General features: G+C 48.1%; 1 protein-coding gene across 5 annotated transcripts in view; it reads left to right on the top strand.

The window, feature by feature from the left end:
- Ston1 (stonin 1) overlaps positions 1 to 24,981 on the top strand; it is a 42,666-nt gene extending 17,685 nt beyond the window's left edge. For 3 of the 5 annotated variants that reach the window (XM_050146090.1, XM_050146086.1, XM_050146088.1), the window contains 3 exons: positions 14,199 to 16,163; positions 20,648 to 20,850; positions 21,658 to 24,981. In XM_050146090.1, the coding sequence (XP_050002047.1) occupies positions 14,246 to 16,163; positions 20,648 to 20,850; positions 21,658 to 21,732 (2,196 nt within the window). In that variant the 5' untranslated portion in view covers positions 14,199 to 14,245 and the 3' untranslated portion in view covers positions 21,733 to 24,981. Of the gene's footprint in view, positions 1 to 4,410; positions 4,464 to 8,139; positions 8,516 to 14,198; positions 16,164 to 20,647; positions 20,851 to 21,657 lie in introns of all 5 variants that reach the window. The other 2 variants (XM_050146089.1, XM_050146087.1) reach the window with 2 other exon arrangements.
- The last annotated feature ends 398 nt before the right edge of the window (positions 24,982 to 25,379 follow it).

The raw sequence follows: 25,379 nt of genomic DNA, 5'->3' as shown, positions 1-25,379 counted from the left end.
GCCACTCACCAGACAGCTACTCTGAGCTTTCCTGGGAGTGCCCCATGTTTCTGCCAGACTCACCAGGTCCTCACCTTGGGACTTTGCTGTCCTAGCTCTGATCTAATAACTATTGCTATAGAGCAAGGACATTTTCATTAGTGGCTGGATGGAGGAGCAAATATGTATATCCATATAGTAGAGGACTGTACAGTCCTAGAAAGGGATGGACTTTTGATACTGGCTTCAAAATGAACGAGACTTGAAGACATTGTGCTAAGTGAAATAGTCAGACTCAAATGACAAACAGTGTAAAGTTCCAGTTATAGCAGGCCCTGAGAGTAGTTAAAGCCACAGAGAAAGAACCTGAGTGGGTGGTGACAGGGGCTGGAACGTAGCAAGGAGTTACTGTCTTGTAGCACAAAATTTCAGTTAAGAAAGCTAAAATTCTGGGAATGGATGTTAACAGTAGTTGAGTGCGCGCGCGCGCGCGCGCGCGCGTGTGTGTGTGTGTGTGTGTTGGTGCAGCTGCACATACATTCATATGTTCGGAGGTAAGACCTTTGGGTGTTTGTAGGTCCTTGCCTTCCATATTGTTTGAGATATGGCCTCTGCTGCTTCATAAACCAGGCTGCTGGCCCTTAGATTCTCCTGCTCCGGTCTCCTACCTCCTCATAGGAGCATGTTGGGATTAAAGGTACTTGCACTACTATGTCTGAATTCTCAGGACTTGAACTCAGGTCATCAAGCTTGCATAGCAAGCATTTTACCCATAGATCCATCTCCCCAGTCCACAGATGTTCTTATGTGCATTGGTGTTTTGCTTATGTGTATTTCTGTGTGAGGGTGCCAGGTCCCCTAGAACTGGAGTTGCAAGCCACCATGTGGGTGCTGGGAATTGAACCCAGGTCCTCTGGAAGAGTAGCCAGTGCTCTTAACCACTGAGCTATCTTTCCAGCCCCTCCACACATGTTCTTAGTAACACTGAAATATTCACTTAAAAATGGTTAAATGGTAACATTTATGTATATTTTATTACATAGGCATATACCTCAACAGTAAAGACCTAAACTTAGAGTTTCTGTACTGTTTTCTGGATCTGTGGATGAAGTGGGCTTAGCTGGGGTCCCTGCTCAGAGATTCTCCTGCGGCTGCCAACATAGTGATGGAGAATGCGACCCTGAAGGTTTATCTGCCAGGACACCCAGAGGCTGCCTCCATGCCTTTGTCCCAGAGCTTCAGAAAGGGAAAAGGTGACTTTATCCCTGTGCTCTGACTTGTCTCATCTGTCACACTGCACCAGTAGAGCAGCCAGGAGTCCCCTGAACTCAAGGTGACAGGAACAACCTTTCCTGATGGATGAGGGAAAGGTGAGGCTTGGAAGAACGCAAGTGGAGGTGTTCTTGTGGTCCTTCACCGTGTAGAAGCTCCCTGCCTGCAGCCTGCTTGCTGGAGCCTTTGAGAGCTCAGGCAGGGAGGCACCCAATTCTCAGTAGACCTGTTCTTTGGAGAGTGAATCCTCGTGGGTTATGGAAGTTTGAAGGCATCTTGGCAAAGCCTTGAGATTAGAGACTTGTTTAAATGGATAGCCAGAGAGAAGCAGAGCTATTAGAATACTATACCCCTACTCAACGCAGACTGAGTGCGTCCCAGACCCAACAGCATGGGCAACTTATACAGGGGGGTCTCTGTGTGTAATGAACAGGAGAAGAATGGATTCATGGTGGAGAGATGGATGTGGGTGGAGTGTAGAGCTGAAGATAGGGTTGGCCAGCGGCCAGTGGTCAGCATTGAGAGCCAGCTGAGCCTTTATACTGCAGGGCTGGATGTGTTAGGAACTTATGGGTCTTGCTGGATGGGGCTATGCAAAGGCGCCTGGGGTGGCCTTCAGACATGCATCCTGAGTAGGAGTCACTCAGAGTTCAGTGGCGGAGCCTGCAAACTCAGAGTGTGAGCTCCTTGAGGTTAAATAGAGGCTACCCGGCCAGCCCCTGTTTTGGCAGACCCAGTCACTGGTGTCCGGTTACGCACATCTGGCCTATCTTTCCATGTGAAAGAATTTCAAAGGCTCAGTACCTTACGAAATATGATAAAATTAACATGTGGTTTGCAAGTGTTCCCCAAGCCTAGGAATATGAATATTATTAATATCTAGATTTGGGGCCAAGACATCAGTGGAGGTCAATCTTTGATGTCTGGTTTGTCCTTATGTGCCTTAAAAAATTCTCTAATTTCACAATGGCTCAAGCCACTGTATATTCACACATATACACTTGTGAAATTCCATGGGGGTGGCAAGGACAAAAGCAAGCACAATTTTGTTCTCTCATTTGGTAGGTGGAGCTGATGTATAGATGTGGGTGTTTCTGGTCAGTAGCAGCCAGGTCTGGCCCTGAAAAAAAACTCAGAATCATTTGCTGTGGGACACAGAGACAGCCATGATTACCCAGGACCCACCTTAGTGATGATCAGCATAGGTAATGAATTTTGTTCCCGAGGTGACCAAGGCCACATGGCAGAACATCTTCGCACTGGTGGTGATGGGCACATGACCCAAGTTAATAGAAACATGGGCAGAAGCTGGGTAGTGGTGGCGCACGCCTTTAATCCCAGCACTCGGAAGGCAGAGGCAGGCAGATCTCTGTGAGTTCGAGGCCAGCCTGGTCTACAAGAGCTAGTACCAGGACAGGCTCGAAAGCTACAGAGAAATCTTGTCTTGAAAAACCATAAATAAATAAATAAATAAATAAATAAATAAATAAATAAATAAGAAGCATGGGCAGAGCCAGTCACCATTGGATTTGCTGTTGCACCTCTACCAGACCGGACTCCTCTCCCCTTGGAGTGTCCGTCTGCATCAGGGGGGCTTGGATTGCTGTCCACCCTCTGCCTTCCATGGATGTTAGCAGAGAACAAGCACATTTTATCCCCCATTTCTTGTTCTCTCTGGCTTTTCTACCAGACTAGATGATCCTTAACAGCAGGGCCCTGTAGCAGAGGCCACCCTTGTGGTTTCTCTCCTTGCCGTTTCTCAGATGCTGGCTGTCCCAGCTGCTCAGTGTGCTCTCACGAAATGCCTCACCTCAGGAGAGCTCACACAGTAGAAAGTTACTGCTCACATCCCCGAGGGCTGGGAAACCCAAGATGGGGGTGACTAAGCTTGAGGTCTGTGTTCTGCACTTTAACACGTGTCCCCTAGAACTGTAGTCACAGATGGTTGTGAGCTGCCATGTGCAGCTGGGAACTGAACCCAGGTCCTCTGGAAGAGTAGCCAGTGCTCTTAAACACGGAGCCATCTCTCCAGCCCCAGGGCCTTTTATAAGGGTACCAGTCCCCCTCATAAGAGGAGCCCTCAGGACATGGTCACCCATCCACAGCCCCGTCCCTCAGTACCATCACATTGCGGATTAAATTTCAGAATAGTGGTGTTTGTGTGGTGGGAGACAAGTGTTCAGACACAAGCATAACACCATCTCATTTCTCACCCGAGGAAACGGAAGCTCAAGAAGTTGAGGTAACTTCCTCTGGGCACAAAAGCTGCACTCCAAGATTCTAACTTTGCCTGTCACCGGCCAGACATTACAGGGCCGGTGGTCTCTGGGGTGCGCAACTCAGAAGTCAGAACGTAGGGAGGTGTTGCAAACTTCACTCAGTGAGAAGCCCGGGTGCATGTGGTACAAGGGCCTACCAAGACATAGCATCTACGTGCCCCAGAGCCCAACCTCCAAGGGTCACTGTCCTGGATAACTGTCCCTGCCAGCCACAGCCTGTAAGTCATACACAGGTAAGAAGAGCTTGCCAGGTGTCAGGGGAAGAATTCCATTTTAGAGAATTAAATATCCTTTTTGGGCCATTTACCTCTTTTTCTTTTCTCAAAACACTAAAACAATTACATGTTAATCAAGACAAAGTGTTTTAATACTATTTATATCAATTTTTATAGCAAAGGGATTGGTTTTTATTAGCCCCACTAAAACTTTAAGTCTGAGCCTAGTGAGTTGGCTCAGTGGTTTAAGCTCTTGCTGCAGAGCCAGAGGATCTGAGCTGGGTCCCTGAAGCCCTCCGGCTTTGAGGAGCCTGTCTAGCAAGGAATGACCCAGCCAAGTGGCCCTAGAGACATGCCTGTGGGCTCAGACCTCAAGCAGGGTCAACAGCTGTGTGCTCTCCCTTTGCTCGGAGGAGGGACTTTCCCCCCAGATCTTACTACCTAATGACAAACCCTCAAGCCTTCCTCTGTGTTGTCCCACAAATTGTCCTATACACTCTTGTGGCACACAAGGGTATACACATGTACACACACACACAAACATACACACACACATAAATAAATAGTAGTTGCTAATTTTCAGGAGGGGTGACAGGCTGCAGGGAGATTTACATATCCAAGATGCCTGATCATACAATTAGTTTTTTTTTTTTTTTTTTGAACAGAAAAGGTTTCCCAGAAGAATTCAGAATCAAAACTCAGGAGCCCTGCTTATCTGGTAACCACAGGGTCTCTGGGGGATAGTGCCCTTTCTTAGTTCTCTCTGACTGTGTTTCTCTTTTCCACTGAAGAGCCCACGGAAGCCAAATGCCAGAAGGCTGCCTTGAAAGCAGGCCTTGTGTGAGGCACTCACCCCAAGGAAGAATGCTTGTCTGTCTTCTGATGGCTAGGGTGGGTGGAATTTTCTGGAGAGTGGGCAGTCCTGGGGTTCTTTTAACACAGCTCCCGAGAGCAGAAGGAGGTAGATCATGAAGAAGGCCGTTATCAGGACTGCCAGGAACCTGTGAACACAGGGAACAAACAGGCTCCTGAAGATGGAGACATTCCAGGGGCCCAGCGCCCATGCGGGGTTAAGAGGCCACATGTTGCCTTTGCCCTAGAAGGGCAGCTTGATCTTACACCTCCCACCTTAGTCTCCCCAGACCTAACCACTTAATCATGAACCCCCACGTCCTTGTTGTCCCTTCTCTCAGCCCAGTATTGACCTTGGCCTTCCTGGGTGTGTCTTCCTCCTTTACCCTTTCCGTCCCGGTAAAGCTGCTCAGACTCACCTGTGGGTGCCCCGTGGCTTTCTCTACTGCAAGGGGTGAACCCTTCCCTAGCACAGAAAGGCCCTTAACTTTGTGTTCAGCTTCTGCTCTTCGTCTTTCTTTCTTTCTTTCTTTCTTTCTTTCTTTCTTTCTTTCTTTCTTCCTTCCTTCCTTCCTTCCTTCCTTCCTTCCTTCCTTCCTTCCTTCCTTTCTTTCTTTCTTTCTTTCTTTCTTTCTTTCTTTCTTCCGTTTTTGATTTTCAAGACAGGGTTTCTCCATAGCTTTTGGTTCCTGTCCTGGAACTAGCTCTTGTAGACCAGGCTGGCCTCAAACTCACAGAGTTCCGCCTGCCTCTGCCTCCCGAGTGCTGGGATTAAAGGTGTGTACCACCACCGTCCGGCTTCGTTTTTCTTGAGATACTTACTGTCTTTGGTATCTGTTCTCTCAGTAGACATTCCCACTGGGACAGACCTCAGACCTGACCAGTGTGGGTAAGGAGCAACAGGTAGCTGTGGGGTATAGCATAGGGAGGAGACAGCTGTGGTCCCAAGGCCACAGACAGAACCCCTACTGAATATTGTGCAGCCTTCTAGAGCCCCGCCCTTATGGAACAGTCTGAATCTCTCTCACCCTTTACCGATTCTGTCCCTTGGCCAGGAAAGGCCAGGGTCCGAGGGCAGCAGGCTTCAGTGTGGTATTCAGAAGGACAGTAATGGGAGCTCTAGATGTTGCCCTGTGTGCTTGCTCTAGTCAAAGGCAAAGTTCTCTCCACGTGGAAGTTCTTTGGTCCCTTGTCTGGGAAAGCCAAGGTAGGCTCGTCCCTGATGTTGGCAGCTGTGGTGACAGGGAAAGGAAAGTGGCTGCCAGAGCCGAGCCTCAAGCCTGTAATAGAGAAGTTAGCACAAGACAGAAGGCTGAGGTGGTCAGGGTTAGAGTTGGCTGTGTATGCTCCAGTTCCATGTGTGATAGACACCATGTTTATTCTGAAGGAAAGCTATGTGTTTCTCCCTCCCCATGGAGGCTCCTGGGAGCATGAGCGGGCTTTCTAACTCATTAGAACATGAATGTTGGAAGACGTTGCCATGAAGAGACCAATTGATCCTTTAGATCAGGACCTTGCCAGCACACTGGATACTGGGTCTTTTTTTTCCCTGTCTTTTTATTTCACTCCTATTGACTTCTTACTTTGGGACATGGCATCTTTCGCACTTCTTGCTTTCAAGTCTGGAGGCTAGACGTCTGGATTCAGGATGGGTTAGGTGAGGGCTGCCGATTGTCAACTCTTGTGGTCGTCTCATGGTGGACAAACTGTATTAGTTCCTCCTTCATTGCTGTGACAAACTACCTGGTAAAAATACTCAGGGAAGGAAGCGCTTAGTTTGGTTTCCAGTGAACTGGCCACAGTGGCAGGAACATAAGGTCCCGGTGCATCCGTTGTCAGGGAGAAGAGAGACGAATGCTGGTGCTCGGCTCACTCTTTTTGTTTGGTGTGACACCCTAGCCCTTTCATGGTGGCACCCACATTCATGGTGGGTATTTCTTCTTCAGTTAAAAGTTCCCAGAAACACTCTCAGGGCCAGAGGTGTGTTTCCATGATGGTTGTAAATCCAGGTAAGTTAATCGTGGAAATCCGCCATCACAGACAGCAAGCTGGTTTCTGCTCTCTTCCTCCTCCTTCTCCTTTCTTTTCTCTTCTTTTACACTAATCTACAGCTGGGTATATATCCCCATGGTAGAGTTCATGCCCAGCATAGGGGTAGGGCCATGAGTTCTACACCTAGCACCACAGCAAAACAAGGTAACACAACCCAACACAGCCAGACAGCTCTCCCGCCAAACAATAACAATTTTAAACCATAATGCCTACCCAACTCCAAATGTTTGTTCATGTGAAGACCCCTCTGGCACAGTTTGGTTTGCTGTCTGCTCATACATGAGGGCAAGAATGAATTCAATACCCTGTCCCCGCAAGACAGGGTTTTCTCTGTGTAGCAGCCCTGACTGTCCTGGAACTCCCATTGTAGACCAGGTTGGCCCTGAACTCACAGAGTCCATCTGCCTCTGCCTCCCAAGTGCTGGGATTAAATGGGTGTGCCATCACCTCCAGGGCAAGAGTGGATTGGAATCAAAAGCAGGAAAAGGTTCAGCTCTGTGGCCCTCGGCTCTGCATGGACTGCAGGGACTTGTGCAGCAGAGGCCGGAACCCACAGAGCAGGAGTGCGTGGCCCGCAGGAGCCCTGGTTGGTTACATACCTGTCATTAGAGTCAGTCCTGCTTAGGGCCCTGTCTCAGGAGCTAGTGGATACAGTCTTTAGGTAGCCCCGCGTTCTCCCAGGCAGGCATTCTGAGGAGGCCTCTGTCATCCTAAGGATGATGCCCCCAGACATTCGCTCAGGCCTCGATGGGCCCAGTTGACAGGGTTCTCTTAGAAGCAGGCTTTGGACTTGGTAAGAGTCTCCTAGGAGAGCAGACATCTGTCACTACTATCGAAGTTGAGGAAATAGATAAATAGAGCCAGCTTAGGGAAAGAGCCAGGACCCAAACTTGCATTGGCAAAGTGAAGATTAATTGCCATGAGGCCTGGGGAATGGAGCTGAGACCAAAGCTGATGACTTTTGAAGACACTGTAGACTACGCTGTGGTTTAACATTGTGCAATTGGTATTTCCTGTCACATGACTAAAACACCACAAATGTTTGTGATTGAATAGTGTGACTGTACAACATATGTGTTGGTAGTGCGTCCATGCCACCTGTGGGTGCTCTGCATGACCCAGATGAGGGCCAGGCACGCTCATGCGCCTTACCTTTCTTTTCTGTTCCAAACGCATGGTTTCCCCTTCAAGGGAAAACTCTGGGGATGAGCCTTGCACTGTCACAGCGAATGTTTGGGGGGAAATCTTCGTCTTCATGATGCCCTCAAGCTGGACTTTGCTTCCCTGATACCAGTCCTGTCACAGCAGCTAGTGGGAATCCCGGCCCTTTCAAGGCACACACACCCAGTGACTTCCCAGAGGCAGCCAGCGTCCAGCTGGTTACAAAGATGCTCTGAGGAGTCTGGCATGCAGGAATCTGAGAATTCCTTATTTGGGAGAGCAGCCAATGAAACCACACAGATATTGACCTTAAGACATTCTTTCTCTAGATTATGCAGCATTGTTACAGAGCAGAGGCACAGAAAGCTAAGCTCAGCCTTAGCGAAAACAGGAGGCTGGAGCAGGAGCCCGCCTGACCGGGAAATGGGGACCAGCCCATCGGAGGTGTGGGCAATGCATTCCTGAGCTCGCACCGACCTCTTCAGCGTCAGTCCTCCTCCACACATGGCACGTACAGAGGAACCAGATATTAGGGACCAGTAAGAGGAGTCTGCTCCTCTCCACAGACACGCAATGATGTGGGGACAAAGGTTTTAGCTGCAGATGGCCCGGAATGCTGCCTCACCAGCCAAAGGCCCCACAGTCAACAATCTGCAGGAGACATAGAACTTTGTATGTTCCTTTGAAAAGCCAAGGAAAAGGAAGGTAAGATAGAAGAGGGCAAAGAACCTCAGGGTAGAGGAGCCTGGTGCAGTGTGGAGGAGAAGGGAGGACCCTGTGAGGAGTAAGACAGAATTTGGACTGTTGATTAGTGCAGCAAGACGACAGAACAGGAAGCCCGGGAGCCTGAGTTCTCAAAGCCCGTCTCAGAAGGGAGCCTGACGGGGGCTGGGATGCTGTTCTTGAGCAGTCTTGGAAGACTCTGTCCCAGAGTTTGTCTTTCTTAGAGCCTGTTGGTCCAAGAGCTTGCCCCTGGCTCATCCTTCTGTCCATGGCTCCACTGAAGGTCTGTTGCAGCTGGGAACGGTTTCCTCAGTGAAGGGTGTGGTGGTGACTGACTCCTGCCAGGGGTCATGAGGTTCTGGATCCTGGAAGTGTGTGACTTTGGTGTCACAGATCTGGTTCAACCAGGCTCTTCCTCTGTGGGTGTAAAGGGGACATGCATCTGCGGCCCTTAGACAAGTCCTGCCCGGCAAGTGTTTGCTTAATCAAATGAATGCTTGCACTTCTTCCTAACTCTTAAAGTCCAGCGACTCTTAGAACTGGGGAAAGTTACATGGAGATTTACTTCAGACAAAGGAGAAAAGTCCACGTGAAGTTATTTTATCACTACATTGAGTTCTGTGTTGTTGCCAAGTGTCTGAAGATAAAGGAGAAAATGCTCTTACCAATGAGGCCTGATCCCTGCCTGCAGACGCTTTACTCTGACTCAAAGAATGGGCGGCATTTCCCTCTGCTGTGAATGTTTTGTCCTGGGATATTTTTGATGAGGTGGTTTTCTCACAGCAGAGCTTACCCACAAGGCATGCTGTACTGTTATTATAGGGTGGTAACTATTGCTGCTTTGATTTCTGTGCGGGTTGTATGTACGGTGTATGTGAGCGCAGGTTCCAATGCAGCATCGCGAGTGTGGGGCTGGAGGACAACCGCTGCCTCCCACTCAGCTGAGGCGGGGTCTCTTGTTTGTCTCTGTGTACACTGAGCTAGCCTGCCTGTCGAGCTTCCAGGGGTTGATTATTGGTTCCTGCTTGTCACCTGACCATAGGAATGCTGCCATGTTGCCCTCCCCAAACACACACACACACACACACACACACACACACACACACACACACCCCTGTGGCTGGTTTTATGTGGGTTCTGAGGATTCAAACGCAGGCCCTTATGCTTGCATGGTAAGCACTTTACCCAGGGAGACATCTCCTCAGCCCGGGTTTTCTATTTACTTAAAACAATTTATGGTTATCTCTGTAGTAATACATGTGTTTGGTTTCTTAACTGGCCAGAGAAATGCATCTTTTTTTTTTTTTTAACATTTGCTGTAACCTATTCTGTTGCTCACTCTCCCTTTAGAATGGGGTGGGGATAATTATTGTGTGGATCCCCTATAAACTCTTGGCATATCGAAGTCAGCTTCTGAATGCACCTGCTTTACCCGTTGAGGGGCCCCGAGCCATGGTTTGCTGTAGCCTTGTTTTCCCTGGTGTGAATAACCAAACGCAGCTGCTTTAGTCTGTTCTCAAGTTCAGTCAGGCCAAAGCCTTGCTGACACAGGCCGATGTGAAGAGAGTGGCTAACAGTTTTACAGAGAAGCAGACTTCTCCCTTAGGAATCTTAAATATCAAAAGTGGATTGCTAGAAATCTCCACTGTAATAAATTATCTATCCATGCCCTAGACAGAATCTTGGTGTCTTGCCCTATTTCTGGGCACAGACTGGAACTGTGTTCTAGGAGTTTGCCCATGATCCAGATGAGCTGTACACAGACTTCTGAAGGTTTGAAGCCGCAGGGAGGCATAGCTTGTCGGGCAGGGAAAGAGCCCCGGTCAGACAGAGGAATTCTATCTATCTATCTATCTATCTATCTATCTATCTATCTATCTATGTATGTATGTATGTATGTATGTATGTATGTATGTATGTATGTATTTTGCCCTGAGGAGGCTAACTGAGACAGGAAGGAACTAGGAGTTCCTGAGCCTTCCCTGAACTAGGTAGATTCTTGACGTTGGGAAGACGTCCAAACACAGTGACTGGTGAAGTTTAAATGAGACGTTGCCCATAGCATGGCTTTGTCATTGATGACACTCGGGGGAAAGGGTGTGGAGCAGGAGCACGTCCTGGTCCAGTATGACTTCCCACTCAGGGAAAATCTACTCGTCCCAGCCCAACAAAGGTTAAAGGGAGGCTGCAACCTTCCAGGGCTCTGCAGCAGCTGGGAGTAGGAGCAAGCTAAGCTCCTACCCAGCCCCTAGCTGGCAAGATCCCTGGTGCTTCCCACCCCTGCCAGAGGCCCAGGGGCTTCTGAGCCAGGCTCTGAGGGTAAGGACGGGGTTGGAGGAAGGGAAGTATTGGGTGGAACTGGCCCCAGTTGTTGACATTGGGCCAAAAGACTGGATGGGGCTGCGGGACAGAAAGATGAGGTCATACCGGAGGGAGGGGCGGCCGAAGTAAGGGGGTGGAACAAACAGAGCTGGGAGGTGGCCCGGAGGGGTGAAGAGGGCAGAGCACCGAGGGAAACAGACCCACCTCTCACTGCCGTCCTGTCTGTAGAATACCTGAGAGCAGAGACAGGCTGTGGCCTCGGGGGCCGGGGGTCAAGGGCCCTTTGCACGGATTTGAGGTTCAACATCATAGGTATTTTATAAAGTATGTTAAAAAAAATGGGGGCAGAGGGAAAGCCATTTACAAAACAATGGGGCTGATTTCCTTGTGTGTATGATAATCAGTTTCTCTGTCTCACAAGGGGCACAACACTGAAAAATAAACTGCACCGAGTTTCCCAATCTACCCAGGGAAGCGCCAGGGAGCAAATGGCAGGCGTGGGTCCCAGCAGGACTGTGCCGAAGTCTCTCTCTTTCTTCTAACATAATAAACTCGGATGGAGTAAATATTTGAAGGGCGTCTGGCCTTCCGTCTGGCTCTCCGAAGGGTTGTTAAGATTGGATTCCCTTTGAGGGTGGGGTGAGCATGGGTCTGGGCCCCTGAGCCCCTTGGAGGCGCTGCTGGTTTCCAGGAGCCAGTGCTTTGATGATGGCATCTGCAGGGCACAGTTTGACAATGAGGTGCTCCTGCGTCCCTCGGTGTGGGTTTAGAGCCCTCAGCAGGAATGCTCAGAGACAGAATGGCTGTCTTCAGTTCTGCCCCAGGCTCCCTCTTCTGTTTCTTTTTGTAGGCTTTTTTCCAAGCTTGAGTAATTACACACAAGCAGGGGACCCAGGGAGAAAAGAGGCCTTACCAAGAGCATTGTGCCAGCAGGTTCTCAGTTTTCCTCTTCAGTGGGGCTCCTGGGGCTTTGCTTTCTGGCAGTTTTAGGGGGATAGTTAAAAATAATGGATGTAGCTCAATGGTAGAAACCTTGCCAATATACACCCAGTATTACCAGAACTGGGTTATCTCAGCACCGAGGCCCAGGAACTGAGTCGGGAACAATATTTTTGCTTTTGAAAAAAAGTTCAATTGGATATCAATTGCCATAGAATTGTTTTAGAGTTGGAACGAGCCCCGAAGATAGCTCCAGTGTAACCCTGGAAGTCTGGAGAGACGGGCACATGGCCAGCCCCGGCAGAGCAGTGCCCAGGATTTGTGTGACATCACTGACTTAGGGTTTCAATTGCTGCTATGAAACACCACGACCAATGCAAGCTGGGGAGGAAAGGGTTTATTAGGCTTACACTTCAGCATTGCTGTTCATCACTGAAGGAAGTCAGGACAGGAACCCAAACAGGCAGGAATCTGGAGGCAGGAGCTGATGCAGAAGCCATAGAGGGGAGCTGCTTACTGACTTGCTTCCCATGGCTTGCTCAGCCTGCTTTCTTATAGAACCCAGGACCCACCAGCCCAGGGATGGCCCCACCCACCATGGCCTGGGCCCCCCTCATTGATCACGAAATGAGAAAACTCCACGCAGCTGGATCTCACGGAGGCATTTCCTCAACTGAGACGCCTTCCTCTCTGATGCCTTCTGCTTGTGTCAGATGACACAGAAAACCCCCCAGTGCACTCTCTAACCTCAAGGATGTGCTCCCTACAGCTCGCTGCCTTTGGTGTCACTACAATAATTTCAATAAGTTATGCCATATCAAAGGAGATGCTCAAAAGAAATGACTACAGAGAAGGCAAGTTCACAAAGACAGGGTAGGGTAGTGATTTCCAGGGCCCAGGAGAAAGGGAAGATGGGCAGTGTTAGGGTTGATGTTGGGGGCAAGAGGAATGTTCTGAAGTTGGTGGCAATGGATACACAATTCTGTTATTATCCTAAATAGCACTTAGGCGTACACTTTTTTTTTTTTTTTTGGAAAGGGGCCCTGTGGTATATGGTATGAATTCTATCTCAGTGAGTCCTAATTTTGACCCTAACTTCTGGGGCGACTTCAGGCTGACACGAGAGTTTTGTCCCTTATTGCTGTTGCTGGGTGATTTCATAGCACAGGCTGATAAGTCAGGAGTCAAGAGCTTTTTGAATAGTGAACTTCATATGCTGGGGGTAGGGCTGAAAGTGCCTTATAAAGTCATTGGGTTTTTAGCTGTCCCCTACTTTTTCCACTCCACTAACGAAATGGCTACACAATAGGCATCATTCCAATGAAGACTTAGTTATTTCATTCAAAAGTATTGAATCAAATATTCCCAACCCTCCTGTCTATATTTCTCCCGGTGTGTGTATGTGTCTGTAGGCACAGGAAATCTATCCTTTGTAACACGATTTTAAGTGATCAGTGTCGAAGGGCTACCCCCCTGGTTGGTCTGCTCACGGTCTCTTAACAATTCTTTTCATTTTTTTTTTGTGACTTCCAATGCATTGTCTTTTATTTCTAATTTTGAATCTTCCTTTTTTCCATTGTTCATTAAATTAGCTATAAGAATTTATCAGTTGTCAACAAAACTATATGCACTGGCTGAGCCCCAAACTCATCTTTTACAGCTGAAGTTCTGTGCTTTCTGGACAGCGACTCCCCATTTCTCTCCCCCGGGGCCTGGCACCCACTGCTTCACTTGCTGCTGTCAGAATCTGACTTAGATGTCTTGTGTAAGTGGGCTCATAGTGTGCTTGTCTGCTGCTGGCTTTTCACCGCAGATCCAGTCCTCACGATCCAGCTGTGCGTGGCAGGAATCAGAATTAGTTTTGAAGACCCTGTAATCCTCCCTGTACGCATAGACTGTGTTTTCTTCATCCTTAGAAGCCTATAGTCCTTCTTGTTTGTTTGTTTGTTTTAAATAATGAATTCAGTGTTTAAGGGTCTTTGTCTGGCTTTGTTATCAGGATGAAGCTGGCTTCATAAAACAGGTTTGGAAGCATTCCCTCCTCTTCAGCTTTTGGGGGACTTTGCAAGGGACATTAACTCTTCTTTTCCCTTCCTCCCTTCCTCCCTCCCTCCCTCCCTCCCTCCCTCCCTCCCTCCTCTCCTCCTCCTCATTTTCTTTCTTTCTTTCTTTCTTTCTTTCTTTCTTTCTTTCTTTCTTTCTTTCTTTCTTTCTTTTCTTTCTTTCTGAGATAGGGTTTCTCTGTGTAACAGCCCTAGCCCTGGAATTTACTTGGTAGACCAGGTTGGCCTTGAACTCACAGAGATCCACCTGCCTCTGCCTCTGGAGTGCTGGGTGGTGTGCGCACCACTGTATTTTGTTTTTCAACACTTACTTTATCTGACTTTGTCTTTCTCCTTTGCAGAGATAATGTCCCTGACTCTTTGACCAGACCACAAGCCTGCCCTGAAGATGTGTTCTACAAACCCAGGCGGCTGGGTCACCTTCGACGATGACCCTGCTTTTCCGTCTTCTCAGAAGGTGAAGGATTTCCCTCTGGAGACCCAAGGTGTTTGCAGACCAAATGGACTGAAGCTGAACCTGCCTGGCCTCAGGGACCTTCCCAGTACTTCCTCCTCCACCAGCAGCACCCCCCTATCCTCTCCCATGGTTGACTTTTACTTCAGCCCGGGACCTCCAAGCAACTCTCCTCTTTCTACACCCACCAAAGACTTCCCAGGCTTCCCTGGCATCCCTAAAGCAGGGTCTCATGTGCTTTATCCTATTCCAGAATGTTCTTCAAGCAGCCTCCCCACAACAGCAGCAGGAGCAGGTCCTCCGTTGTCACTCACCAAGCCAAGCAGCTTACCCCATGCACAACTACCCAGTGAGCATTCCTGCCCTCAGCTGCCTCCCAGAGTTGGTCTTGAAGATGGCAGCAGCCCTCAGCGGGCCCGCGGGGAGGCGCTACAGTTTGAGTCTTTTCGAGATGACTGTGCGTTTTCCAGCCCATTTTGGAAAGATGAAGGTAGCACTTCTCAGTTCCCCTTTGACTCCCTGGCAAGCAGAAAGCTGTTTTCCTCAAGGGACAAGGAAGTTCCCATGGATCAAAAAAGCCTTAACCAGTGTTCACTCAACTACATCTGTGAGAAGCTAGAACACCTGCAGTCGGCCGAGACCCAGGGCCCTCTGGGAAACGTGTCTATGAGGAGTCTGTGTGCTGGAGACACAGCTTCTTCTTTTGTGCCGCACACGCTCTTCCGGAGTCAGCCCAAAGCCGGATGGTCCTTCATGCTGAGGATTCCTGAGAAGAAAAACATGATGTCTTCCAGGCAGTGGGGACCCATTTTCCTAAAGGTTCTGCCAGGAGGGATTCTGCAAATGTACTATGAGGAGGGGCTGGAAAAGCCATTCAAAGAGTTCCAGCTTGATCCAAATTGCAGACTTTCTGAACCCAAACTTGAGAACTTCAACATGGCGGGAAAAATCCACACCGTGAAGGTGGAACATGTGTCTTATTCAGAGAAAAGGAAGTACCATTCCAAGACGGAGGTGGTTCACGAGCCTGACGTAGAACAGATGCTGAAGTTGGGGACCACAGAGTACAGGGATTTCCTTGAGTTCCTGACTACTGTGGAGGAAGAGCTGATAAAGCTGCCAGCTGTTGCGAAACCAAAGAGGAACTACGAGGAACAAGAAATTTACCTGGATATTGTGGACAACTTTTGGGGTAGAGTAAGCAAGGAAGACGGGAAACTGGCTGACAGGGCTGTAATGACTCAGATCTCCTGCCTCTGCTTTGTGAACGGGGCGGCAGAATGCTTCTTAACCTTGAATGACCTTGAACTCCAGAAACGAGATGAATGCTATTTTGAGAAAGAACCAGAAAAAAGAGGGATTGAGATTCTTAACTACCATTTCCATGCGTGTGTGAAAGCTGAAGAATTCAAACAGTCCAGAATCATTAAATTTGTCCCTCTGGATGCTTGCCGTTTTGAACTGATGCGGTTCCAAACGTCCTATGAAGGGGATGAGCTTCCCTTTTCCGTGAAGTCCACAGTGGCTGTGCAGGGGGCTTATGTGGAACTTCAGGCCTTTGTCAACATGACCCCTGGGCCTCAGAGGTCACCCCATGCCAGTTCCTTGAGGTGTTGTGACAATATCATGATTCACTTTCCTGTCCCAGCCCAGTGGATCAAGGCCCTCTGGACCAGGAACCTTCAGAGGCAGAAATCCCTGAAAGCCAAAATGAACCGTCGGGCATGTCTGGGGAGTTTACAGGAACCTGAATCTGAACCTGTCATTCAGGTCACTGTGGGGTCAGCAAAATATGAGAGCGCCTACCGGGCTGTGGTGTGGAAGATAGATCGGCTTCCGGACAAAAACTCAAGTAAATATCCAAGGCCTGGGTTGATTTTCATAGGAAAATGCTCAGTGTAGCTCCCTACATCCTGGGCCAAAGTGGGCAGAGGCTGCTTGAGGGCTGAGGGTGCGCCAGCACAGCCAGTCGGGGTGAGGGGATGTTGGGAGGAGCGGACAAGGGGCTGAGGGTGCGCCAGCACAGCCAGGCGGGGTGAGGGGATGTTGGGAGGAGTGGTCTTGGGGCTGAGGGTGCGCCAGCACAGCCAGGCGGGGTGAGGGGATGTTGGGAGGAGCGGACAAGGGGCTGAGGGTGCGCCAGCACAGCCAGGTGGGAGGGGACGACGAGCCTAATGGCTGCGTTATTTGTTTTCTGTGTTTAACTCTACCCAGTGAGCTTAACCTCTCCCGCCTTTTTGATATCTAAAGAATTGGCATCCTAGTTTAGAGATTTTTCTGTGGTGGTAAAGGGAATGTTTACAGGAATGGAGGAGACAAGGAAGGCAGGGAGGGAGGAAGGAAGAAGAAGGGCGGTCTCCTCTGGCTCCCAGGTGCAGCAGCATGTCATTCTCTGGGACTCTGTAGTTGATGCTGTTCATTGTGGACCGGCTGGACCGAGCTCTCTGAGTTGCTCCTTCTGGGTTGGTCTCACCTCCTGGGCAGTTCCAGTTCCATTTCTGGGGATCTGGGGTCACTTGTGTGTATGAGTCTCCCAAGCATCCAGCACATGGCTGGATGGAATTTCCTGGAGGAGAGCAATGTAAATTTGTGGACAGAAGGCGTGAAGGACTGGGTCCTCCTCTCACGATCCATTTTTGCTGATCCAGTCAGCTTCCATCAGGGATTCTTGGAAAATGCAGTGCTATAAATGGGATAATTTTCATTAGAAATGTATAGCTACTGCTGCCACTCCACACAGACACCATGTCTGGTCCCAGAGGCTGTCTTAGCACCAATGGATAAAAGCAGAAATCAGGTGTCACTCAGCCCTCAGAGGTGGTCTCTGGGTCCAGGAGGTTCCCAAATATACAGCCACCTCCCTGCTTTCCTGTTTTTGTAAAAATGAGAGCCAAGTTTCTGATTTTGTGTACTATATGAGATGAAAAAAGGGCAAATAGATTTCAAAATCAACCTTGGGGAATATGTTATTAAGATCTTCAAACTGAAGCTGGCGGTGGTGGCTCACGCCTTTAATCCCAGCACTTGGGAGGCAGAGGCAGGCAGATCTCTGTGAGTTCGAGGCCAGCCTGCTCTACAAGAGCTAGTTCCAGGACAGGCACCAAAACTACAGAGAAACCTTGTCTCAAAAACTAAAGCAAACAAACAAAAAACAAAACCAAAAAAAGATCTTCATACTAGCTTCCCCCACATGACACATGGAAGGTTTAAGCTGCTTCAGCAGCCTAGTTAGCGGACAACCAAATGTATGATCTCTGGATTCTGTGACTCACTGACATGCCTACCGCACGGGAGCTGAGCAGCCCACACCATCACAGGCCATTGTGACCAGACTACACCACACCGCCTCACCTTGAAATGAGCTCCCTTAGCCACATCATGGGCAAATATTGTGACTGATGAGAGTCACATCAAGGCTGAGTGGAATGTGGCGTCTGTGAATGACAGTGTGAGGTACCTGGGAGGATGACAGGCTGAGGATCCTTTCTGCCCAGAGCCGTTAGGCTCCTCAGTCTCCCAAGTTGGTGTCTGGTACCTGCTGCATCCTGTCAAACTCTCCTTGGTTATGTCAGCAAGCTGCAAGTCACAGGCAAGGACCAGTCCAGGAGGCAGGTTCACCATTGGCTGGACCCGATTTTCCTGGCTACATCATTCAGGTCTGTAGGGAAGTGGTCCTCATCCTGGGAACATATGAGGTTCTCCTGGGGAGCGATTCAAGCATACCGGGGCCTGGAGCCTTCCCAGGGATGCTGCTGTAATCTGCATGATAGGAACCTGATATTGAGGTTATTTGAAATAGCTGTTCAAAATCCCTTAGCTCGTGCATTCTCTCTCTCTCTCTCTCTCTCTCTCTCTCTCTCTCTCTCTCTCTCGTCAAAGTGGTTCCTTTGTTGTTCATAGCATGGAGGAGAATCCCAAGGGCGCTGAAGTTCCCTGAATTCCCTGAAGATTCATGGGGACTTTGAAATGGGGATGTGGCCACTCTTTATCACATACACTAGGCAGATGTACACAGGAAAGGTCTGGCTGAATAACGAACATCTGGATGAATTCATCAAATCAGAGTTCCCCAAGTTTTCCCCCAATTCATCTTCATACCCCACAGCCACGGGCATTTAGAAAGGGGTGCCGGAGGGAGACTCACAGCCACGGAATGTAGAAAGGGGTGCCGGAGTGAGACGCATAGCCATGGCGATTTAGAGTGGGGTGCCGGAGTGAGACTCACCAGCAGCTGTACCTTTCGGTTCCCACAAATGCCTTTCTGCTTCGCTCTTTGCCACCAGCACCTTGGTTCTTTGCCTCGCGATTTGGTCCTCCTACATCCATTGTCTTCTGCTCTCAGTAGCTCAGCTTCAGATGTGGAATCCGTTGGGTCAGGAGAGAGTGGGTATCAACCAGGCCTGAGAAGACTTTGTGGTCTGCTCTGCGGGTCCTGAGCTGAGGAGCTAAGCCGAAAGAGTAATTACTAAGGCCCGACAGTGCCCTCTCGTGGTCGGTACCGAGTCAACAGACTTTTCTATCATTTCTAAGATTGACAAGTGTCTTTTTGGCACTGAACCTGGTCTCCTCAGCTCAAAGTTTGAATGAGAGTTTGTTAGTAAACATCATAGAGTGGCCAAAAGCCTGGGAAAAGACACCAGAAGACTTGGGAGAAAAATGATTTCATCAGCAGCTTTTTAGGAAAAAAAGAAGTGTCATTTCTATAATTTAAAAAGTATTAATGTCTTTAACTCAGATGTATTCCCATTTTCAGTAGGAAATTTCCCTAAGAAATTTTTCCTGTACAATGTAAACATCAAATTAAGTAAACTTCATTGTCTTTTTTTTTTTTTAATCTAAATATGTAGAATACACAGTTCTCTGACTGGCAAGGGTTAAGTTCAGCTGGTCTCTGTCGTGTACTTATGCTGGTTGGCTATCCTCACAACAGCCTTGCAAGACCTCATTGGGGAAACTGAGATGCCGAGAGTTAGGTAGCTTGTCTGCCTAGGGTCACACAGCTCTTAAGTAGCAGAGCTGGGTCTAGAATTCGTGTTCTAAAACAGTAATTAAACAGAAAGGCCATGGCGCAGTGTAGGCGTCCTGGCTGCTGCTGGGAGCCTATGGCCCCTCGGAGGCCACCGTCATCCCATCCTCTGTGTTGGTGCTGTGGGCGAGGGTCGGCTGGCTGATTGATGGGTGACTTTTCTAGGCCTTTTACAGCTTCAGAACCCGATCTGTCTCCCTACCAGAAACAGGTTGCAAGGAACGAAAGGTGATTTATCTTTTAAAATCAATTCAAGCAAAATCTTTTAAATTCATGTTTTTGTGCCTGGGGCTATCCTCTGATGAAAAATGTTTTTTATTGAGTTGTCTCAGTGGCACAGGAATTTAATCTGGCTTTTGAAATTACTGCTTTATTTTTTAAAGTTACTTTTATTTAAAGATAGATTAAATTGGCTCGATTAGATGCTATGAACAATGCGCGAGGACGTGGGGCACTTGTGGAGTTTCTATAACAACACACATTTTACTGTTTTGGTTGTTTGTTTTGAGGTGAGGTTTTAGGCTGGCCTCAAACTCAGATGTAGTCTAGAATGACCTCACACCCCAGTCCTCTCTAGTGCTGGCATTGCAGGTGTGTGCCTGGCTCCAAAATAATAATCCATTAAAACTCCCTCCCCTCGCAAATGCTATGTGACCCCCACCTCAACTTTCTGAGTAGACCCCAGTACGCCTGGGTCTAGCACAGTGCCGGGCACAGCGTCGGGTAGCTCACCATAACAATTCGCTTCAACGAGAACAAGTGGAAATTCTGAAGGCTGGTCTGCCTGTCCCTCTGCTGTAATCTGCTCTAGTAAATGCTTCCCGGGACAAAGAGCGGGAATTTCAGGAGTAAGAGAATCCATTCTACTACAACAGAAAAGTACTGTGTCAAAACTCCAAGCCTAACTTTGGAAAGTCAGGCTTTTGAAACTGTATAATCTCATTTGAAGTCTGTCTTTGCATTATCTAAGAATAAACCCTGGTTGGAAACAGTGACTGGGAATTATTGGAGTTTATTCAGTCGGCACAAAACAGAGGTTTCTAAGGGCCCAATCACACTGCGGTCATAGAAATATTGTTCTTATTTTTGGGTCAGAGAACCTTCGTAACATTTGTGACTAAAGCCATTTTTAGAGTTGATCTGTGTGGGGACAGGGGGATGCTACTGGTGCTCCAGGCAAGGCCCTGGGTTCTTCCCACTTGGTGCCCAGTTGTGTCTGCTGGTGGAGCCATCACTGTAGGGAGAAGCGTGTGCTGTAAACTATGCTTTGCCTTCTCATCATTCCGATGCTCTGGTTTGGCTTCTTGTAGGTCCTGACCAGCCCCATTGTCTGTCATACAAGCTAGAACTTGGATCAGACCAGGAGATTCCCTTGGACTGGTATCCATTTGCTACTGTCCAGTTCTCAATGCCTGAAGCCTCAGCCTCAAGGACAGAGGTGAGGTCTCTGGGAGTGGAGAGTGATGTCCAGCCTCAGAAGCACACATGTCTGCGGGCTTGCTACAACATCCAGGTATCCTCAGTGCCTTGGTTCAAGTTCGGGTTTCTAGATCTGGGGTGGGTCCTGGCCTGGCTGCAAATACTCAGTTTTCCCCTTAAGAATCAGTCAGTCTATCTGTCTGGATGTCTGACTGTCTGTCTCTCCCCTTCTCATTTCTCTCTTTAGTGATATTCAAGAAGGCTCAGAGCTCAGTCATGGAAACTTAGTGGTCACCATTGACAGCTCTTGAGAAATCTGTATGTGTGGCCCCACTGATGTCTTTCCCTACTGATAATGTTAGTGAGGGGCAGCTGGCACATTGTGCTTTCCCCTCCCCTAAAGGCTACCCCACCTCCTGCCCCAGCAGCCAGGAACTGTACTTCAGAAAACTGGCTTTGCCCTGGTCTTGTTTACTCTTGGGTCAGCTTGTTCCAGTGATGGGGAAATGCAGTCATTTAAGGACCACTGAATGTCCCTCTGTAGGGACATTCCATGTCAGCGTCCCAGAGCATGGCAGATTTAAAATAAAAACTGTGATGAAAGCTATGACTTCAGAGAGCTTCAGGTTTGATTCTAGAAGGAAGGATTGGGAGCTTGGTTCCCACAAAACAAGAGTGCCTCGCTATTGAGCTGGTGTGGATGAATGGAGGGGCTGTGTCTGTGTCCACAGGGTAGGCAGCCGGTGTCTCATCAGGTGTAAACTGTACCAAAGAGCTGCTGTCTGTCTCTGGGGCTGTGTCCGTCCACAGGGTAGGCAGCCAGTGTCTCATCAGGTGTAAACCTACGAAAGAGCTGGTGTCTTGTCTCTAACACTGTCAGTGCTTTGATTTCTTCTAACAGGTTGAAATAGAAAAGAAGTGGATCCAAATAGACGGTGAAGACCCAGATAAAGCCAGTGGCTGTGTGACTCAGTAAACGATGATGCCTCCAGCTCAGATCCGCAACCCAGGCTGGGGCAGGAAGCTCTGCTACAACATGGTCGGACTTAGTTCTAAGTAGCATCCTGAGGCCACAGATTTAGTGGAATCTGGAGAAACGCATGCCCCAACGCAGGCCGTATGATGTTACTCTTCTGATAGATTTTTGCTCTGGGAATGTGAGCAGGAATGTGTCCGTGCTCTGTGCCAGTTCCATCTTCTTGAAAGTTGGTGGAGCTCCTTCTGATGGGAAACCTGCTGGCCGCTTTGACTGGAGGGTATTTGGGCTTTCTTCACCCAGTGACTTTGTTTTGTAATGTGGGTTAAGTGATTTCCCGGGCTTTCAGCATAGTGATTGAATGAGAATGGACCCCATAGGCTCATTTATTTGTTTAGCACCAGGAAGTAGAACTGTTTGGGAGGATTAGAAGGATTGGGAGGTTTGGCCTGATTGGCGTAAGTGTGATCTTGTTGGAGGAAGTGTTTCATTGAGGGGCTGGGCTTTGAGGTTTCAAAAGCCATGCTAGACCCAGTCTTTCTCTCTCTACCCGTGGATCAGGATGTAGCTCTCAGCTAGGGCTCTAGCATCATGAGCACCCTCAAGTTCCTACCCTGCTCCTGCCGAGATGATAAGGTACTCACCCTTTGAAAACAAGCAAGCTAATAAGCAGCTCCCCCCATGGCCTCTGCATCAGCTCCTGTCTCCAGGTTCCTGCTCTGAGTAAGTTCCTGTCCTGACTTCCTTCAGTGGTGAACAGTGATAGGGAAGTGTAAGCCAGACAAACCCTTTCCTCCCCACCTTGTTTTTGTCCTGGTGATTCTTCACAGCAATAGAAACCCTAGCTTGAACTATTAGCATGTGGATCACCAAGGAAGGCAGCCAAAGGAGACAGAGCCCCAATTATGCAATGTGCTGAAGATGGTTGGAAGGCATGGGTTGAAATGGGGATTCGGATGTATCTGTGATTGTGAATTATCTATGCTCCTGTCCTGTGCCAACACTGGGGAATCATCCTCGGCTGTATTTGTTTCCCTTGCTGCGGGGTCATTTTCAAAATGCCTTTGTATTCTGATTTGTGATCCAAGGAAATTATTTCCACTGATATACATATTTTGGAATGAGTCACTAAAATACAGTGCTTTTTGGTCCGGGGAGAATTCCTTTCAAAATGAGATCAGAATCATTGGACATAAATTAAAATATTTATGTTCATTAAAGGTGAACTTTAAAGTTCATGAGTATGGTTTTCTGAAAGTAGCAATGCTAGGACTATGTCTGGCCACAGTGTTTCCTGTAATTAACGCAACCCTCTTGCTAGACGGCTAATCCTTGGCTTGATTCTGTATGCTGGTGAAATTCAAATTCTGTTTTATTCAAACTCTGCTTCGTTGAGAGTGTTTTCTTGGGCTGGAGAGATGGCCCAGCTGTTAAAGGCTAGGCTCACAACAAAAGCCATGAGAGCGTTTTCTTTGGCAGATGTGCAAAGTGAGAGGCACCATGTAATTCTAGCTGTACTACTACAAGGAAGTAGTTCAACTCTTCCGAGTCGGAGGAATGGCTTGATGGTCCCGTTGTCTAATGAGATGTCAGTGGCATTAGTAGCTAGACCTCTGCCTGGAATTTCCTTTAGCACTTACCATGACAAGTTAGAATCCTAAAATTTATGAAATCGACTTTCTGAGGATTTTTTTTTTGTGTGTGTGTGTCTGAAAAAGAGTCCTCTATGTCGTGTTAATACATGTTCGATTCATGTTGAGCCTTATCTGAGACTGAAGACCTCCTTCCCCACTCACTGGGTTTGTTTTGTGTCGGAAAGTGACACAGCTGTTCTAAACCCCATTTTTTTGTTGGCCTACAGAATTTATTTCATGCATCTATCTTGTGTTACATTCATTTCGTTTCTTCACACAGATAACAGCAAGCATCCATGATGGTTTGTACCTTTCAGATTTCATTGCTCTTACTTCACTGTGATGGCACAGAAAACAGAAGTCCATGCCGATGGGTTATATGGCTCTCCTTTAACTTTGTTTGATATGTAGATCACAGTGTTGGCTTGAGGCTCATTGGTGACGTGTAGAAACATGTATGTATGCGAGCGCATACTTTATAAAAACCCCACCGTCTTTCCTTATCCTCCGGAGTAGGCATGCTTTCTCTTCATTCTGCTTGAAACAAATATGCGAAGTGTTGCTGGGAAATCCCAGGGAAGTTAGCTGAGGTAATCACATCTTTTTCTCTGAGGTGTTTTATGGCCTCCTGCCCGGAAAGAACTCACAGTGGCTGCAGATGAACTTCATGCATATTCATATTGCAAAAGAAACCCAGCAAAGGGCCCCAGGCCTTACTCCTCCTCCCCTGAAGGAGGCTAGTATGTGTGGGTCACACTGCTGTGGTCTTTCAGTCACAGGCCGCCCAGACTTCAGGACCATCTCAGGCTTCAGTACGGGAAGACTGCCCCACACCCGAGTGAGCTTCTGGAGCAATGCGGATAGGATTAGCAGCGGGCGCATCTGCGTGGTTGTTAATCTGCACATTTATCAAGGACCTCAGATATCCATTATTTAGTGTTAAATTAACATCAGGGATGAGAGGCTGGAGGTCAGATGTGACTCCTGAGCTCTACGTGAAAACTTAGCCTGTGTAAGAAGTAAACTGTCTTTAAGGGGCCAGCAGTGATCTTCAAAAGCCCTTGCTTTTAAAGGAGGCCCAGAGGGAATTCTAGAAAAAAAAACACTTCTTTGTAACATTTTAATTTAGATAATTTCTGTAGACCACTTTGGAGTCTGTGGCCAACTTCAAGGACACCAGCAGTTTATAACTTGTTCTTCTGCCTTCACTGCCCTGGTCGGGTCGTCTAGCCAGCACGGGGCCATATTAACTGTTAATAAGTTCATGGGGTTGGTTGTTACATGATCAGTTATGCAGGTCTGAGGGCAAGAACACTTCTTGTGTCCAGTGGAACCGCTAAAGTTAATCAGTTACAAAGGAACTGCAGCTCTCCGGCTCGCCTTTAGGACTGGTGTGTGTATCCGAGACCTAAGCACCTTTCCTTCAGGAGGTGTGTGTCTGATCTCTCCCCTTTCGTAAGGTTCCTTAACAATGACTTATGTTTTACTCGCAGTGTGACTTATTTGACCTGTCATAACAAATACAGAACAGATTGAACTTTGATAATCATGTAACAAAGTATTTTGTAGATTACATATTGATTTTTATAAAATTAAAGACGTATTTCAAATGGTTCTTACTGTGCTGTGGACTCATTTCTTCTGCAAACCCTGGGACTTTTTTTTTTTTTAAGGTGTGAAATCAGTTTCAATAACCTTAAACAGTTGACTCTCTGTCAGATAGATGCATACAGCTTCACTGTTATGGAGTTCCTCAACATGGCATCTTGGCCTGGAAAATGAATATCACCAAACTCTTACTGGTCACATTATAACAGCTGAGTCAGAAAAGATTTATTTTATTATTTACGTGTGTGTGCACGCGCGTGTGTGTGCAGGCGCGTGTGTGTGCCTGCATGAGCACCTGAGTGCAGTGCCTGTGGGGTCCAGGTGGAGTGCTAGACCACCAGCGCTAAGTTACAGGCAGCTGTGAGCCGCTGGATAAGGGTGCTTGGGAACTGAACTCAGCTACTC

Source organism: Alexandromys fortis, unplaced genomic scaffold, assembly GCF_014885135.2.
Source record: "Alexandromys fortis isolate MF-2015 unplaced genomic scaffold, M_Fortis_MF-2015_v1.1 scaffold_42, whole genome shotgun sequence".
Classification (NCBI taxonomy): Eukaryota; Metazoa; Chordata; class Mammalia; order Rodentia; family Cricetidae; genus Alexandromys; species Alexandromys fortis.
The sequence above is the reverse complement of the archived record's forward strand: the minus strand, read 5'-3'. Positions and strand labels throughout refer to the sequence as shown.